The following is a 19,484-nucleotide window of genomic DNA, read 5'->3' on the forward strand; positions in this document are numbered from 1 at the left end:
TTCCACCTCCCTCCCTTCTCTGAAATGAGGGCCATGCAGTGCTGCTTTTCCCTTCTCCTGCACAGCACAGCCTGCAGGTCCAGCACCTTTCCATCTCTCACATAGATACATAGAACGGTTGGGGTTGGAAGGGACCTCTGGAGATGACCTGGTCCAACCCACCTGCTAAAGCAGGTTCACCCAGAGTAGACCTTCTCCAGAGGAGGAGACTCCACAGCCTCTCTGGGCAGCCTGTTCCAGGGCTCTGGCACCCTCAAAGTGAAGAAGTTTTTCCTTGCATTCAGATGGGCCCTCCCATGTTTCAGGCTGTGCCCGTTGCCCCTCACCCTATCACTGGGCACCACTGAAAGGAGTCTGGTCCACCCCCTTGACATCCACCCTTGAGACATTGTTAAACACTGATGAGATGCCCTCTCTCTCCAGGCTGTTTTCCACTCCAGCTCCTTCCACCCATCCCGTCTCTCCCTCCTGCCTCTTCACTCCTCCTTACCTCCTCACCCTCTTGTGCATCTCCCCTCAAAACCCCATCCTCCCTCACACGTATACAGCTTCCCCCCCATGCCTCTCCCAGCACGGTGCCATCTCCCCTTACCTCCAAATACTCTGCGCTTTCACTGTCTGGAGTTGTTTTCCTCCAAATCCACCCAAGATTCTTTCCAATTTGGCTTTGTTTTGTGTTCTAGACACCTTCCACAACCAGTCAAAGCAAAAATATTTTTTGGAAAGGAAATAAAGCAATGGGAAGGCCAGTTTATGGAACCCATTCAAAAGCAACTAAAAGGCAGCAAAAAATAAAATGGTTTCTCCTCTGCATTTGACCCTGCAGAAGCCACAAATGCAAAATCCTTTTGATAAGTCTGTATCATACCAAGGAGCATCAGAAAACAGCAGCTAAAGAGTCACAGCCCTTTGTTTATGCAGGAACTCACAGAATAGTTTGGGTTGGAAGGGACCTTCAAAGGTCATCTAGTCCAACCCTCAACTCAAGGCTCTCCGCCTGCCCAAGGCAGAAGGATGCACTCACCACAGTGGGTATGGACATAAAAACCTCCTTATTTCAGCTGGGGGACACTGAAGCCTCTGCCCTTTAAAGAGAGACATTTCTCAGGCCACCACAGCTGCAGAGAACATCCTGCCCACCCTGGTCACCACCCACTAGAGGGAAGCAGCTCACACAAGTTGTTCTCCTGCAGTGCCAAGGCCTGGACAGGAGCTGTTTCAGCAGTGAGCATCCTCTGCAGGACACCCCTGCCCGGAGAAACCCCAGCTCTGCCGGGAAGCAGGAGTGAACCCGCCGGCCAGGAGCGCTCAGGGCTCAGAGCAGACACCAGCTCTGCAGCACGGGGCCAGCTGACAACAGCAGCTGCCTTTGCTGGTGATACACAGGTGTGTGTACTTGGATCTGGCTCTGAAGCCTGCGCCCCCATTTCACAAGCTCTCACTCTGCTTTGCCCAGCCAAGCATGAGGATTTTCCTTACAGAGGTCACATCTCCCCACAGCTGTAATCCTCAAAAGGACATCAAAGTATTTCTCATTTCGACATAATTTTGGTGGTAAGGAGAGTTATACGGAAAAATAAAGTCTCTCACACAGAACCCTGCCAGGACCTCAGCCCCGCTCCGCTGGCGCTGCCGCGAGTTTGGCTTCAGCCGCCGTGTCCCTCTGGCGCACCTGCTCGACCAGAGCTCCTCAGCCTGGGCCCGAGCCCCAGGATCTGCTCTGCATTTGCCAAGGTGGTCCCTGCTCACAGCCCTGACATTAACTCTGCTTTGGCTGACAGGCCAGTTACTGAAATAATACAACATTATTTAAAAATGGGGTTAATAAAAATACTTTATCTTTCCATTTCAGCTGGCTCCCTTACCCTAGCTACATTTCAGGAGTAGACAACAGTAGCAACTAAAATGTACTGACAAGTCAAGGTCCTGCTGGAAATGGGGAAGGTCGGGGACAGCATAAACAGTGATGATCCACCCAGCAAAGCTGCCTGGGGCAGATGTGACAGCTCCATCAACAGATCTCATCATCCATGTAGGTAAACTCTTGCACATACACGCATTTTGTCAAGTCAAAACAGTCTGCCCACTTGCTATTATTCTCAAGGCCTTCCACCAATTTTTGATGTTTACTAGATAACTGAAAGCAGTACATTGAGGCAAAGCAGGCTGAGTTATAGAAGTTAAATCTGCACCGTAGCTGGAGAAATGCACGCTTCACAAGTGTGCTTTTGTCATCAGGACTCCATTAACCACAAGGAAACAGCCATTAACTAGATGATTTCCCCTTAAAAAGATAAAAAGCTAAAACTGGGAGAAACCTTCTCTGTTTCTTAAAAATCCACAAGTACACAGATGACATGCAATGCTTTTCTGCAAACAGCAGAAGAAATAAACTTATTGCAAATTATCCTGAACCCACCTTTCACCTCTTTTCTGTCAAGCAACACAAAACCTTTTCAAATGCATCTTCTCTCACGTAGATGAAGACACATGTGAAATTCAGCCAACCAGTTCTGTTTGGGCAAAAACAAAACAGGGATCAAAGCTGGTTTGTAACAAGCATCTGAGTTTGGCCTTAACACACTGTTCTTCACCTAAGAGGCGAATAAGCTGGTTGTGGGCAATTTACTTGAATTTTAAACCCCAGTTTGGAGGCCATTTGAGAGCCAAGATGGACAAGAACCAATTTCAAGAAATTGAACAGCTGTTGTCATAATTGGGAAGGGAACACTTTTACAAAAAAGACCCCAACATCACAAAGATATCAAAGAGCAATTTTATTTAGCTTATTTGGCACAAAACTTACAAGAACTGTTTTGTTCCCTTCTTAAATTTAGTACAACTAGCAAGGAAAAAGGCATACTAATACATTTAATAAGCTGTACAGCAAGTGAGATGTGGAAAGAGGCACCAGAAAGATCTACCAAAAATCAAAGTGCATGAAAAATACCTACTCTGAGCGCCTCACGGTATTGTATTAAGGCACCACTCCTTTAGAAGGTTTGCTGAATACATCAAGTGTGCAACTTCTTGGTTTGGAATGTAAGAGTCCTTCAGCCTGTATCAGAACTGGATACCGCAACCTCTGAACAGAACGGCACTTCTTGTAAGTCTCATATGGAGAAACCTCCTTCTGCCCAACGTCATCTCAGCCAGGAGAGTCACTGTCACACAGTCTGAACAAGGTAACACACATTATCAGAGCAACCAGCATTTAACTTCAGAGTTTTAAGCTGTAGTGTACACCAGGCCTATGAATTCTTTACAATGGTTTTATAGAAAAGAAATGCTGCAGAGACAAAAGTAACATGGGGCATACCAGTAACAAAATTGTTGATTATTTATCAAAAGAACTTTCAAGGACTTCCTGGAGTATCTCTTAAAAAAAAAAAAAAAAAAATCAAAATCTGAGTAGTGTTACAATCCAGAATAATTAAATACACTTTAAGAGAATATTACAAAGCTTCCTCTAGGACTAGCAATCAAGTCTGACAAATTCCACAAGACTTTCAGAAACTTTTAAGTATGTAGAAAAAGCCCATTATTAGACAGTGGTGTTTTTCATAACTGGAAACATTTAATGCAAGTACCTGTAACTGCAAATCATGTTATATTGGTGTGTATATATATATACACACACATACACACACTGAAACATCATTACAAGAGCCAGACACCTTGGTTCATTGTGGATTCTGCACATCACTGCTTTTAAGTATGACAGAAGTTGCACCAGGTGTTTGGCCTTTTTTTCAGCATCTTCATTGATAACTATTCTTTTAAGAACCAAACCACTTCAATTACAAGAGGAGGTACCACAGGCCAGATTCACATCTAGTGTAAACAGGTTCCAAACAACCAAACAGAAGTTGCATCTGCTTCTTACCAGCTTTGACTTTGGTTTTGCTGCTCAGCTGGATCACCAGTCTCCTTTACTTGCAGGAAGAAGTTTGATAAGAAATCAATGCCCATATCAAAACTGAAGTGAGAACCAGTAAATGCAGAATATCGTATCAAACCATCATACAACACCTCTACTGTAGAGAGTTTCAAGCATCTCAGGAGCTTGAGACTGCTTAACCTGAACTCTGTAGAAGCACATTTCTCTATGGACATGCAAAGGCGTTTAAATATGAACCCTAGGTGTTACAATATTTCATTTTTTGCCCTCTTACAGTGTAGACCTCAAGAACACAACCGTGTGTCCCATTAAAAAAACAAAGCACCCTTTAGCATTACAAATTCTAAACAGCAAGGGCTGAAAAGAAGGGCATCTGGAAGTGATCTACACATTACAGAGCACAGCATTTCACAAGTCTCAGAACAGTTTGGTTCATACTTTCTGGGATAACTTTCCCTGTACCTTTGCCCCAATACAGAGTTGTAGTTTTCAGTAACTCTTTTACCCCTGAATTATTTGCTACCACATATAAAACATGCCACAGAAGTGGCAGTCAGGGCTTAACATTTAATGACATGTCCTTTTTGTCCTTTATTAACAATTACAATCAGCAGAAAAACTATTCACTCATTTATTTCATGATTTATATGTAAGTCATGTAGCAACTTAACATTGGTGTTAATACATTTGTGCTTCCGTTCTCTGGCACTTGGAGGAGGAATTCGTTTCCAGATAATCACATCTTGCTGAAGCATTCCTTTGCGTTTGTCCAAACTTGAATTCCCTTTAAAAAAAGTTAAAAATCAATAAGAGGAAATATACTTTGCAAACCTCATCAACAGACCTTCTTTCACAGAACACTCTGCAAAAAAGTCACACAGAATACATCCCACAAGAATAAGTCAGAGACCACAGTGGAATTGGACCACACTGCCTATAATATATCAACATTAACACAGGACTGAGTTAGAGTGGGACAGAATACGTGAGAGGTTTCACGCTAGTGACTTCCAACCTTCTGTGACCGCAGTGTTCCTAGTTATTGAGGGTTTGCATCTGATCCCCCGCTGATATGATATATACACTAGCCTGGCCGTTCACAAACATACCTTTTTGCACATGCTAATCTGCATAACAGCATAGTTTATAAGCGCCTCCTTCAAATCATGATTCTTTTGTTCTTTAAACCGTTCAATGTCAGCCCAGGCACTTTTCACAAAGTCTCTGGAATTAAAAGCAATATTTCTGTTAGTAACTGGTTTACATTTTCCACCCTTCCTCTGAACCCTCAGCGGAGAAGCCATGTGTGACAAAGCACTCCATCTTTCAGTCAGTAAACCAAGTTCTGTAGTTATCATGCATCCCACAGTGTCCTCATTTTATAATTGACATCTTCTTTAGGTTTGTAATCTAGAGAGTAAGTTTCCCATGTGTTTGGTTCTTTGTTCTGGGGATTTTTTTCCAGTAAGCATCACTGCCATAGAACCAGCATAATTTAGAATACACTTTTCTCCTTAGATGCTGTTTGGGTAACTAAGATCTTTATGCTGACATTCAGCACACAACACTGCACATTTCTTTGTCAATTGTCAAGTCAGAATCTTGGTCTTCTCAACCTGAAAACTCACTTGTCATCAGCATTTGAGACACTCAAGTACAAACATTTACAATGCAAATTTGACTTGAACAATTCACTCACAGAATTAATTGTGTTGGTTTGCTTGATGTGCCTTCAGGTCTCCTTAACTAAAACAGAGGTGGATTTCTGTAATTCACAGCTTTCATTTGTGCTGGACTATACATACAAGGCAAGTATTCACTTGAAAATTGCTTCCAGAGCTACAAAAACAGATCTCCACCAGTACTTCTGTCAAAATGATTAAGAAACTGCATTTACTGAGCGTTTTGTTGTTTTGAACTATTCATGAACTAGTCTTATCTTTCCAGCTCTAATCCCAACATATTAGGAGATACCACATTTAACCCCTGTGTTATATGATGAGCATGTTCTGACACCATCACATGGCTTTAGGAATGTTAGTTCCTATTTTTCACATTTGGCTTCCTGAAAAAAAGTAGGGCACCCAGAAGCAGTTACTCAAACACAACTCACCAGAACTTCTAACATCTTTCAAACAGGAGTTACTTGTCCCCCATATGAGAAGTTGCAGAATATGAGCTCAGGACGCATACACATAAACCAAACTGAATACTGTATTTGAATTGAATCAGCATTTGAGTCTTATGCTATTCAGCTGCAGACCTACAAGGCCACCTGCTAAACATATTACTAGCTGAACATAAAAGCAAGCAAGTCAGCCATTAGAGTGGGCTCAGTCACTGGGAAAGTCATCAGGTTTTACATAAGCCATGCACTCAGACCAGAAGCTAACTGCATGTACTGCACTTTATTTCACAGCTTGCAGCTGACAGGAGCTTTTATAGACAGCTCATAAACACCAAGAATATATTAAAAACACTTATAAAATGCAAACACCTTCAAGAGCATCCAGTCAAAGACTTCGCTAAGACAAGCCCTGTGTTTTCTTTGAAAAAGTCAAGCCCATTTACCTGCCCTCCAGATTTTTAGACTTAAGTTGTTCCTCTCCTTCCTGTATCTGCTCTTCCAGAACCTTTATCTTGGCTTCCCTCTGCTCTGGGGTTTCCTGCCCGAAGAGCTTGCTGGTCATCCCTTTCAGCGAGAATGTTCTCACAGTCTACAAAAAGCAAAGACACTCCAGGTTTGGGATTCTTGAGCATAGCCACAAGTCATTATGTTATTTTTGCCAATGTTTGGGCTTATTCTTATTATTCAGCTGATTTTTGGCTTTAACTTCCATTTCATGAATGTCCCATTGATAAGCAACTACAGAGGTACAGTGGCTCACATTAGACTGAGCAAAGTAGAGAGGAAGTAATTTCACATTAAAACTCTTAAGACTGGTCTGTGGACTAGACCATAAGTGAGTCATTCCACTGACACAGATAACCTTTCAGAGCAATTTTCTTGCTCAAGTAGGAAAGAACCCACATCTTGTGTTCTGTGTTAGAAAGAAAGTAGTTGCATATAGAGACTCAACAGATCCAACAGCAATATTAAGACTTCTAAACTTTTTTGAAGTTACCACTTTAAGATAAATTTTTAAGTAACATTATCGTCCCTATAAAAGGGACTACCCACATATCAATAATATCCACCTTTGAAAAGGGAGTGGAAGCCTATCAGAATTTTCATTTTTAGGATAGAGTTGTTCGTATTATACTGCTCAGGTCATATTTCCTGCAACCCTGTACTTGCTCAGTATTCAATAAAATAAATTTAGTACAAACAGCTTGTGTCACAAAGAACCAAGTTACTTTAAACCTCAGATGCCTACAGCTCATATGATACTGCTTCTCATAAGCAGCAGCCAGCATGTCAATGCCACTTAAATGTCATTCTAAGTAAGCTGGCTTAAATAAAAAATAATTTTGAAAAGGCATCTTGGAAAAGAAAGTGGAAAGACTCACTCCTGTTGCCAGCTCCTCACACTGCTGTTTCTTAGATGTCAGGTCCTGTGCAGCCATTTCCAAGTCATATTGCATTAGTTCATGTTTCCTGCAAACTGCCCTGAAAAGTAAGCAATGAAAGACCTGTCACGTAATACTTTGTTTTGCTACGCTTCCCTCCATTTAAGCTTTACAAATGACACCATGCTTTTTTTTCTTTGGCAGGCAGCACATTCAGTTATTTATCTAGCTTGAATTCAACAGCCTTATCACAAAACACATAACTGCAAATGCTGTAGTTAAGCAAGCTTGGATCAAAGTATAAAGAAAGTTCTTAGTACAGCAGCACTCTGCTCTTCTGCTGCTCTTTTTAGACTCATTCCCAGACACTCTCAGCAATACCAGTCCCACCATCTACTTAACACCACCACCATAAAATAGTTCTATTAAAAATTATTACAGAAAAATGATAACTATGACAAAAGGTACCTAAAGATGGTACTCATCACGGCAGCAATGTAGCAGTCAATCATAAAATTATTCACATTTTTTTTAAACAATGAAACAAGAAACTGCGCTCCTAGATTCATATAGTGCCTTTCATCTGGAAAAAGAGGAACATTTCCTCTGACCACCTGCAGTAAGTCCCAGTCCTGTGTGGGCTGAGGATGCTACATCCGTACTCTGCTGCCGGATGCACGTTCGTCTCCCAGGAGAGGCTACTCGTGCTCCGGGTTCCCACACAGCAGCCGTCACACTCGCCAACCCAATTCTCTGCTGCACTACTGAACCTCTCCAAGAGGTTCAGGGCCAGCCCATGGACAGTACAACAGCTTCAGGTACAATCTTACAGCATAAAGCAATTTGCTTTTGTATCCACACTTATAAGGACTGCCCTATGAAGGCTAATGTTATAAAAAAAATTTTAAAACCCTCAGTATTTAGATGCACAACACTGTACAGCAGATGAAAGTTGTACAAGGCACTTTGAAACTTGCTGGAATTTGTAAGGGCTGTGACAGCTCTGTTTGGCCTATCTCATATGAAAGCTGAAGCTTTCAGTACATTGGGGCATTATTTTGCAGAAGCCAAAGAAATAGTGTAATCAGGGGAATAAACAGCATTACCTTTCATAGTATACACACTTAACATTTCTGTTGCTTCACTGCTGATCAGCTCAGTTCTAATTTTTATTGCCACCCACATGGCAATCAAACACAAGCAAGCGGCGAGAACATGCAGATTCTGATTCTACAACACTGACATTCCCGCTTCTCAGAGAACAGAAGAGGATACCAAATGAAATTCTGTATCAACCCAATGTACAGAGAAAAGGAGTACAGCTTCCATTTGAGCTGTACACTTCTATACATACCGTAGTGCCTCTGCATAGAAGAGATATTCTTTCAGCTGATCTGCATAATGTTCCTCTTCTTCCAGTATGTCATCAATAGAAGCTGCATATCTGGTGAAAAACAGCAACGGTTAAATACAAAGCCCCTTAAGTTAACCTTTTAAGGACTAAGCATACAGCAGGAAAGGAAGACACCTGAAACACCGGTCACAAAGTAAAGCAGTGAAAGGCACTTCCAAAAGCAGTTTTTCCTTTGTTTTTAATTTAGCTCTGAATCAGCTATATAAACACTTCTGTTTCTTTGGTTGTTACTACATCAAATCTTCTGACTACAACAAGATCTACCATAAGTTTCCTGCTGAAGACGAGACAGTTTTTATTAAAGGAAAGGAAAACAATTTATTCCATTTCTTCAGTGAACTGTCAATAGGCAGCACCAAGACAGAAGAGACATAGTGCAGAAGAAACCCTGCAAGGCCTAAAGCATTAAGGCACAGGAACACAAGCACTGTACCTTCTGAAAAGCAAAGAGGCAGTATTTAAAAGGCTGCTTCCACTGCTCATTATTCAGCCTGAGTACAACAGAACTCACAGTGGTGCTCTGAACACCACAACACTGAGTCCTTCAGCTCCTTGATAGTGCATTGCTTTGTCTGCTATGTAAGTCAGGCATATCAATTCAGAGCAACAAGAAGTTTAAACCTGCCTTTTAGGGAGAAATCTGAAGTACAAGGGCTTGGACCAACTCTGCAGCTCTTGCATTCAGTAAGAATTTCGTCACTTAAGCTGACGTCTCCTAAAAACGGAAAAAAGCACTTCCTTTTTCTGGTTAATATTGCTTATTGGACAGTATTTAATAGGGTCTCACTAACTGAGATGACTGTGCTTGGACACAACTGCAGACACAGGCCTACAGCTAAGAGGGAACAGCACATCTCACTTGGCACAGTGACAGAAATAGAACAGGCCACTTTAGCTGGCAATACAGGGCACGTGCCACTGGCGATAAAAGAGAATCAATGAGATCCCATGACAAACTCCATCTACTCTGCCAGCTCAGTCTGGATTCTCAAGTATGTGGCAATCCCCTGCAGAGCTGCAGGCGCTCTGAAGAGAGCACATGCCCATGCTTGTCTGGTGACCAGCACACTGTAACTCAAATGTTCATTACAATGTCTCTTGGCTTGAAAGATTTTGCAAAGTCTGAATTTCTCCCTTTCCTCCTGTGCCTCTCCAGTAACTGTCTCTACAGAAGAAGAGGGCAGAGTCTCAAGCTGAAAGGGAACTGGTAATATGACCTGGGATAGAACAAGAAATCCCTCTTGCTAGCTCTAAAAGGAACAACAATATCACTTAGACTCCTGGGCATCTAAGGGAGATGCTCCTGAAAGTTGTTATTACCACCCTCAGGGCTGCTCAGGATGGTGTGCAGACTATGGCTCTTCAAAGAGCGAGTGGCTACTTCCAGAGTAACTGGAAGAATGTGAAGCCTGAGGAAGAGTTGTAGACATGCCCATCTCTTCAAGTATGAATTTTTAAGTTTGGAAGCAAGATGAGTTGTTTTGAATCTCTGCAAAATCAAAGACATAGCACACCCAGGAAAAGCCCTACTAGGGCTACTGGTGACAAATAAGCATAACAGATGAAGTGACCAGCAACAGCATATTAGTTTAGGTAGAGATAAAACAACAGGCAGAATGCAAATTCACATTAATAAAGAAGAAGTACAAACTGTTGAAAAATATACGTGGTCTGAAAAAATCCTGCAGCCACACAGGTCATAAGTGGCTTACCCTCTCTATTTTTAAGTTCTTAAGTGCATTAATTTTAGTATAGTGGTTAGATTTCTCAAAGCAGCAGATGGGACATTTCAGTTTCAAGTAAGTTCTAAGTTTAGAGCAGTGCTAGAGCTCATCTGTGGCAGAACAACTCTCCAAAAAACAAACAAAAACCCACCAAACAAAACCCTACCTTATCTATACAGGGTTTTCATAATGACACTTCAGTTTGATTTGAGGAAAAAAATAGTAAGACAAGCTATATTTTGGGCTGCCTAAGCTGAAGTTTAAATACTGGTTTGTCCTAAGCAGGGAGGCAAACCAAGGAAAATCTTAAGGAGAAACACTGCAGTGAAGGTACCCAATATGTTTCCACTCTTCACGGGAATCATCAACTAAACCCCTGTTTTAGTTTAGACTGCTTCCACCTGTCATGACAGCCTAGTTAATACAGAGATAAAGGACAACTCATTAATAGCACAAAGAACAAAAGTCAAGGGTCTGGTATATTTTTCTTTCATCTTTTAAATGACAGAGTTATAGCCATTCACTCAAGCTTTCTCAGCATACTCTCATTTTCTATTACTTTAGCAAGCCTCATCCTGTCATACAACACACACCCAGAGGTACTTTGGGATGCCTTCTCCAAATACTAAGCAGTTTTAGATCATACTAAACAACAACAACAACTCAAAAGTTTAAATAAACATCTAGTAATAACCACAGCATATGGAATAGATAGAGAATAATTAAATTAGCCTTGAAGTTTCACATCTATATTAGGCAACCTTTGTGAAATAGCTTTCTGTTGCAATAAACTCCCGTCTCATGTTATGGGAATGGTAACTGTGCTGGTAAGTTACACTTTCAAGAGAGCCCAGATATGATACCTACTGGTGGGAAACAGCACGGGTCACTGAACAAGTTCCTGAATCTCACCACTGCTGCTTCTTGCTTGATCGTCACTAAGAGATGATTGTTGTACAGAGTGCCAGAGCAGAAGAGCCAACAGACAAGGAAAGCTACCTCAGACCCCATGCAGCGATTACAGTTACCCAGAAACTCACTGTCATTACTCTGGATCTTTAACCCTGACTGTGTCACTGACAGAAACATTAAATATCTCAGATGTCTGGAGGGGGTTCAGCCCCCTGACTGAGAAGTAAGACCTACTTCTTTTAGCTGGTTACATGTTTGACATCTCAGTGTGGTGTATCTGAACCACCGAAAACCTACTTGTGCTGCCTTAACTCCTCTATATTATACCATGTTTTTGTAATTTAATGTCTGCATACTGTAGTAGTTGCTTATCATTGTATTCCACTTCTACTTCAATTTTCTTCTGAAAGCAGAACGCATTCTCCATTTCTTCATTCTCACCAGAGCCCTCTGTCTGAAAACTATTACAGCATTTTTTTGGGGTGCAAACCACCATGTTAGCCAAAACACACAAGTGTGAATAAATTATTCAGAGGGGTTCAAATTCTTACAGATGTCATTAAAACATAATTATTCTGAAGAAGATGAGGGCAGAGTTTAGCATGTTTCTTCATACCCTTCCAGCTGACAAGGCATAACACCAAGTACAAGCAGGCAGTAGTACATACATAAATCTGCGCTGTAAACTAAAGTGGTAACTTCAACAGAAATTACACTTTATCAGTAAGAATGCTGCATGAAGATGTGAACAGCTTCCATCTCTTGATGGAGTTGTTACTTATGTGTACTGTGCGATTACAGAAGCGGAATCAGAGCAATGAGAAGTTACACTGTTTCACTTACTATGTACGACTATCTGAAAAGCAGAAAGCACAAGCCCAGAATACCACTTCTGCGAGCCCTCTGAAGTGCTAGACTCTTATTTTGAAGCTCTGTTTTGTATACTCTGCCAACTGACTCTAAAGATGCAAGGAGGGAGGATTTTCTACTTTATTACATCCAGTCAGTATTTATTTCAAGACTCTAACATTAGTGTTTCAGTGCTGATTAATTACATTTCTTAACTTTCTGTAATTAAGTCCAAATCTATCTACCATCTACTGCATGGTACAAAATGCTGCTATCAAAACCAAATGGATCTCATCAGGTCTGCAGTACATTAAAGTTGTATTCCACCAGTTTCTGGCATAGTAGCTTAGAAGAAAAACTGGAAGAATTCCAAACACCTCTACAATTTCAAAATAATAATAAAAAAAGAAATCCCTCTGGTTCTCCGGAGACCTTTTGAGCTACTTAATACAGTACATAGATGCTAAAATTGTGCCTGTATCTAAGCCACAGAAACACCCTAAACCTAAAAACAACGCGCCCCCAACTTTCCTGGTACTCTACTCATTATGTACTTTGGGATTGAGGGAAAAGAGAGGAAAGAGGGAGAGTTCTACATCTGGCTTACATCAAACTATCAGATATTCAGTCAGTACTTACACATCCATGTGGTGGCCAGCACTCTGCAACCCATCCCCCATCTCCTTTTCTATTGCACTCCACTCACTGTAGGAAAAACAAATGAGAAACAACATCACACATGAAGGGTAAGGAAGTTAATAAGCTGCATCCTGTATATAGTTTCTTTCCAGGTGACACCTGAATAGAAATTGCCTCAGAGCCTGGCTTAGCCAACCTCTTTTCTTCCTCTGAACTTAAGCAGCAACACTGACAATGTGGCAAGGCGATTTTCAGCACAATTGTCCCTGCCACCTAAACTTATCCTCACAAATATACTGAAGTTTGGGATTGGTTTTCATTTAAATAGATACAATTCAATTTAAAAACAAAACAAACACACACATAAAACCAACACAATACTAACACTTAAACAGGGAAAGAAAAAGAGGGAACTTTCTAAACCAGAATTTGGTCTAACATGCTCATCAAGAAGAAACTAAGCTTTCCAGACTCATGACACATCAGATAGAAGCCTTTCATTCCAAAAACCAGGTGAGCTTTGACATTTGCAAGCATTTTACTGCTCCTGAAACTCTTTGCTGTATGTCATTTTCTATTTTCATAGTAAATTGCTGTTGAGTTCTTATTCATTAAAAAAATAACTTGCAATCCTCTCATTACTGCAACTACCTATTCACATTGGGGAGATCATTTAGATAGAGACGGAAACAGAGCTGCAATAAAGATAGCAAGAGCCTTGTTCTGGCCATCAAGTACGTACACTGCAATTTTAATGGTGTTCTCAGCTTTGTGAAACCTTATGAGATTTCTTAGTTACCAGAATTACGCCCACCACTCTTTTTACAAGAAAAAAGGAGTAAGTCCCCTTATATTTCACATAATTTATGTCTAATGCATCTATCCCGTCCTTCACTTTTTCATAAACATTCCACTCTGCTGATGTTGACATTTGTTTGTCTTTGTGTTATTACAGAACTACACCTAATTTCACTTTAAAACCCCCAACAAGAAAGACATCTGCAATCCATTAACCCTGAGAATTAAATTTAGCACTTGAACAGTGTGTAGAAGCAAGAGGTTTCCCTTAACCAGAAGTTTAGATTCTTTAATTCTCCAGCGAGATGGAAAACTGGAGCACGCAATTCACTCATATAAATCAAAAAAACATTGGCAAATTCACTTTAAAAATAACAGATATAGTTGTTGATTTTTAATCCTTAAAAGTACCTAGAAGCTTTTCAGAGACAACTGCATGAAAACAGGCAGCAAGTTACTCTCTGAAGATACAGAACGCCAATGTAAAACCAAAAGCCCCAAGGGTCTGAAACACAAAACAAAAAGCTAAAATCTTCCACTTGAAACTAAGCTCAGCAGATCTGGAGATCGCTTTATCCAACACAGAAAACTCATTTGAACTGCAACGTGAAGTTTTTCAAGGCAGGCATTTAAATGTTTCAGATACACTTTTCAAAAGCGTAACAACATAACCAACAAATCCCCTACTCTATATACACACATCTCTCCTATGTACATATTTAAAAAATGGATTGACTCTTACCTGAATACTCTTCCATAGTTGCCATGGACTTTATAGACACCATAGAGCCGGTCTGCTACCCTCTAAAACAGAGTCAATTTTTGGTCATCAATTTTAAGTGCAATTCCTTTGTGAAAACCATATACAAACTTCAAGATAAAGCCTTAATGTTTTTATACAGATAAACAAGGTTAAGCCTAAATCTAAGCCACTACTGAAGGAAAAATCAACAGCATTAAGTCTTTGAAGACTGAAGTCACAGTCAATGCTATATTGAAAAGTAACATTTCACATATTTCTTTGGAGGTGCCCATGTATAGGATACGTCTATGAAGATCACAAATCATCAAGTTACCTTCAGTTTTTGAAAACCAGATGTAAGGCATACTCTCCTTCACCCAAATAATGCCAAATTTATATACACACTTGCTTATTTAACACAAAGATAGCAAAACAAAAGTCCATCCTGACACCAAGAATGTAGGGAAAGCTTCAGCTAAACTGTAACAAGTGACTTGATTTTTCCATCCAGCTCAGTAAAACAAAGGAAATAAGCTATATCCATTGCAGACCTTACTGCTCAAGCTAGATATGTCATTTCAGCTGTTCGGAGAGTCAGTGCCTGCTGCAGCCAGTGCTACAACACTGGCAACATCCTCAGAAGAAGGGACCACATGTACACTCTGAAGAGTGACTTGTAATCCAGATAATGCCCTTGTAACTGTGACGTACCAATGAATGAGACTGAAGCTCGGTAAGAGTTACCATTATTGGTCTGTCAAAGCAGTAAAAAGGAAACAAACAAATTGCCCAACAGATCTCATGCACATATTGCCCTGAGTAAAAGCCACTGTCAGTACAACACCAGTGATTAATCCTCTCAAGGACCTCAGCTCAACACAGCAATCAGTTACTGTCCTCTACGCCGCACAGTTTCCATCAAAAATTAAATCCCTGTTGAACATACTAAAAAGCAGGATCATGCTCCTCATTATTGGAATTGTAATTTCCCATTACCTTTTTATGGCTTTAAAAAAAAAAAAACTTCCATTCTCAACCCATAGAGTATCTTGACACATGACATAATTGTTCTCATAGTTAGAAAGAACATTATTCACTACAGAGCAAAGAACAAGCCAAAGAAAGAAGAAGTGTGCTGGGAAGCACACACGATTCATACTACAATCTGTGGAAAACTAAGTATTAATATGTCTGACCAGAAAAAAGTGTTTTGGGGCCCTTCCCAGCCCAGACATGCAGCAAAAGCAACTTGTCTGCTGAGTAGAGAGAAGCAAATACCTTGATTCACTTTAAAACACCTCCCTCCAACATGTGACCATCAGGGGAGCAGGCAGATTAGCAACATGTATATGTTTGCTCCTCTGATGACCGCCAAACTTGACAATAACATTGGGAATTCTTCCCCTCCCCAAATCTGTACTAAATCAGCACCTCCTCCTTGCCACCTCCTGCTCCAGAGCCAGACTCCTCAGGCAAAACTGCCCTTGCTCTAGAGCAGATACACCAGTTCTCTTGACTGAACAAGAAATACTGCCTCGGAAATGAATTATACTGTTTGTCACGACACACATGGGAAATACTTACAGCTCTCACTCTCAGAAGGTGTGATATGACAGACTGCAGTTCATCGCTATAGTGTTTTAGTTCAGTAAATCTCCTGGGAACAGGAAACAGATAGTACATCATTAGGCATCATGAAAGCAAGTGTGACAGAACGTCAGATAGAGCCACAATGCCACAGCCAGCGAGACACAGCATGAATTATGCTGAGGTGGAATTATCTAAAGACTCCTAAAAAAGTGACTGCAGAGTTTAATTTCCCTAAAGTGAACAACCCAACACTTGCATAACATTTTTTATGTAAATGGAAGTTCAGAACAATTTAAGAGATACATTTGTATGAACTACAAGTAGTTAACTGAAATTATTACATAATTGTATTGGGTATCAGCTTTTTTAAAACATAGGATTTATAAAAGCAAGCATGAGTCAACAGGAAAGAATAGGAAAGCTTCAAATAATACAAAGCTAAAGTCTGCTGAAGCATACATATTTCTTAATAAAAATGTATTAATATTTCTGTCCTGACAAAGCTACTTCACTTTCAAGCTGCTATCCAGCCAGTTTTTAATACAGCCTTTCAGAAGTTCACAGAATCACTCACAATTACCACAGTTCCCCTAAGGCTAAGCCGTACAGTAACTGGAACTAGTTACACACAAAACCCTACAGAGACCTGTACCTGCACAAGAGCCACACAAGGCTAAAAGCGACCAAGTTACTCCAGCTTAGTGAAGCACCAGTCACCTCTGCAAGGGACACACAGGCTGCTGGCCTGCCACTGCTGAAGGAAAGAGGCCTTTTATCCACCACCCTAGTTAAGCCTTGGTGGTAGTTTAAGTCAATATATTTAGCTCGTGCTCATGACAAGGCTGGATCAGTTGCCACAGCTTTGTTAGTGACAGGTAACCAACTAAGCCACTGCAACAGCCTCTTCCATACACGTAAACCCTCCCTGCTACACACAAGTCTGACTGGTGACCTACTTTGGTGCACAGGAATGTGTATTTCATCCAGAGGGGAAGCCACAAACAGCTTTACCTAAATTACTGAACAATGATCTGAAAATAAACAGACACATAAGAACACAACTCAAATTAAGGAACGGGAGAATGAGATTAGCCTTCCAGGTTGATGTCCGAGCATTAAAACCTTCAGCCCTCCCTCCCACAGCAGGCACACAGTCAGGCTTTGTGTTTCAGAACAGTTTTACCTGAGAGGTCTTACTGAAATGTGTCAGGTCACTTGTTCTGTGTGACCAAGTATGAAATTCCAGGGTTTTTCATTTAACACCTCTTCTTCCCCTGCCAGGAAGTCTTCCCCTAAAATATTCTCCCCCTCACATTCAGGAAGAAGGAGCTTTACTACCATTTCTAATATTTTTGATCTCCAAGGAGCATCTTTTATAAGATTATGACACACACCGGGTTAAAGTACATGAAAAGATTTAAAAGCCAGTAGAGAAAGTGTATGGGATAAAACCAGTCATTGAGCTGCACAGTGGGGTTTAGCGAGCAATCATTTCAGTTTACACTTTATAAAATATGCACTAGGGCTGCATGTTGGACAGCTGCAGACATGCACAGTGAAGATATTTGAAATAATTAAACTAAAAACAAAAGATTAAAAAGCATGCCTTCAGCTCGGGAAGACTCCTCTTTCCACTCCAGAAATTCATAATGAAAAGTTTTATTTATCCTGTTTTGTGGCAAGAAAACTTCCAGGAATGCCGTACTCCCTAAAGGCAAGAGTCAGCAACCTAAGAGAACTTCCAGTATCCTGGACCCCAGCAGCAATACATCTTCTCCTGTGCCAATTCCTCCTCCATATAATAATAATTAATAATTTTGTTAATTATAATAATTAACAAAAAAGTCACCACTTCAGAACCAAGCTGTCTTTTTATTGTCTCAGAAAAACATAAACCAAAGTGATGCTATTTTTTGCCTGATCTTCCATGAAGATTCAAAATTTTACAAATATAATCTTTCAGAAAAAAAGGGGTTTTAAGAAACTAGTGGTGTTGCAGATCAAAAGTTTATTTCTCAAGTATTTGCTTAAGTCCTACTCATTGCTCACATATAGAAATTACATAATTAAAGTAATTTCAAATTGAGTTTGGTGAGGCACACCAAGGGTTGTTTATTTCCTAGTGGATCATAACAACTAAAGTGTGAAACAAGACAGTTTTGATACTCAGCAACTGAAGCAAGCCCACTGCTTTTCCATTGGTTTTACTGATTCTGCAACATTACCAGTCTAAAGATTTAATTGAGCTGTTTAATTGTCTTCAGACAAATGAAGAACTGATCAGGTCACATTTCTGTAGGAACACCACTACGTTTCTTCTCAAAAATATCTTTTATGGTAACAGCAAAGAAAAGGTTATTTATAGGAGACAGTATTTCAGTATCAGTTATCTACTCTGTGCATTTTGCTCAGCAGAACTCCTCCCTACACCAGGAAGGGCAGCACCATTGTCCTGTTTTGTGAAGGAAGGTATCAACACTACAAGAAAGGAAGAGTTTACTAAAGAACAAGACACTCGACAACCAACCAGACAAATAAACAAAAACAAAAAACACAAACAAACCAAAGTTACTCTTTGTTTAAATTCTGGCTTAGGAAAGGATTTAGGGTCTTCTTGAGAAACTTTTCACCAAGAAGAAAGCTACTGCACAGAAGGAGAAGAACAGGATGGGCGCCATGAGGCTGAATTAGAGAGGGCTGCAGTAGATACAAATTTACCTCTGAGTATCAGAATATCACGTTTTTATCACTATATAAAATTCCATCATTAATTGCTTCCCATTGGGAGAAGGTTTAGTTTCCAGTCTATATTGAAATATTGGCAGCATTGTTTCAGCTGTTTAAAGCTCCTCAGGCTGCTCTAAGCTGACGGGTGCAGCTCCACAGCACTGCAAGGCAATCTGGACAGGGAGCTGCAGCTCTTCTTCACCTGAACCCTTCCTGGTCCAGCAACTTGAAAGCCTACACTCCCCACAGCGGTCACATCTCTGGTTTCAGCAAGGTGAGCTTGCTCAACACACTTTACCAGCCAGTCACGCAAGCACCAAAGGTAACCGAGGGGTAAAGTGTCAGATTCCAGGCAGCTCGAGCATTAAGCATGCTGGGCAGAGCAGGGCACTATTCTGCCTGTTAGAGCTGCACACACCATACCAAATGCTCTCCAGGAATTAAAAAAAAGTTATGCTCATCAGTTATTTATTAAACAACTTGTATCCAAAAGTTCAATTTGGAAGCTATGTAGCTGGCAGAATATAATAGAAAGCACGTGCCAGATTTCTTCAGTGCTGTGAAGTCTCTATTGAGAGACAGATACTCAGGGACTGGTTTGGTTACAAGCCCTTCCTCACGTTTTCCTTGTATTAACTCTTTTCCTGCTTTTTACCAAGCCACTTCTCACAACAGGTT

General features: G+C 40.6%; 1 protein-coding gene across 1 annotated transcript in view; it reads right to left on the reverse strand.

The window, feature by feature from the left end:
- Positions 1-2,757: 2,757 nt before the first annotated feature.
- The window catches only part of SNX4 (sorting nexin 4), a 34,523-nt gene continuing 17,796 nt past the window's right edge, over positions 2,758-19,484 (reverse strand). Inside the window, exons 7-14 of the mRNA XM_082055856.1 lie at positions 16,074-16,146; positions 14,490-14,551; positions 12,950-13,015; positions 8,766-8,855; positions 7,412-7,511; positions 6,473-6,618; positions 5,011-5,125; positions 2,758-4,685 (exon numbers count right to left, since the gene is read on the reverse strand). Of these exons, the coding sequence (XP_081911982.1) occupies positions 4,638-4,685; positions 5,011-5,125; positions 6,473-6,618; positions 7,412-7,511; positions 8,766-8,855; positions 12,950-13,015; positions 14,490-14,551; positions 16,074-16,146 (700 nt within the window). The 3' untranslated portion in view covers positions 2,758-4,637. The remainder of the gene's footprint in view (positions 4,686-5,010; positions 5,126-6,472; positions 6,619-7,411; positions 7,512-8,765; positions 8,856-12,949; positions 13,016-14,489; positions 14,552-16,073; positions 16,147-19,484) is intronic.

This window comes from Streptopelia decaocto (genome assembly GCF_964273445.1).
Source record: "Streptopelia decaocto genome assembly, chromosome: 6".
Classification (NCBI taxonomy): domain Eukaryota; kingdom Metazoa; phylum Chordata; class Aves; order Columbiformes; family Columbidae; genus Streptopelia; species Streptopelia decaocto.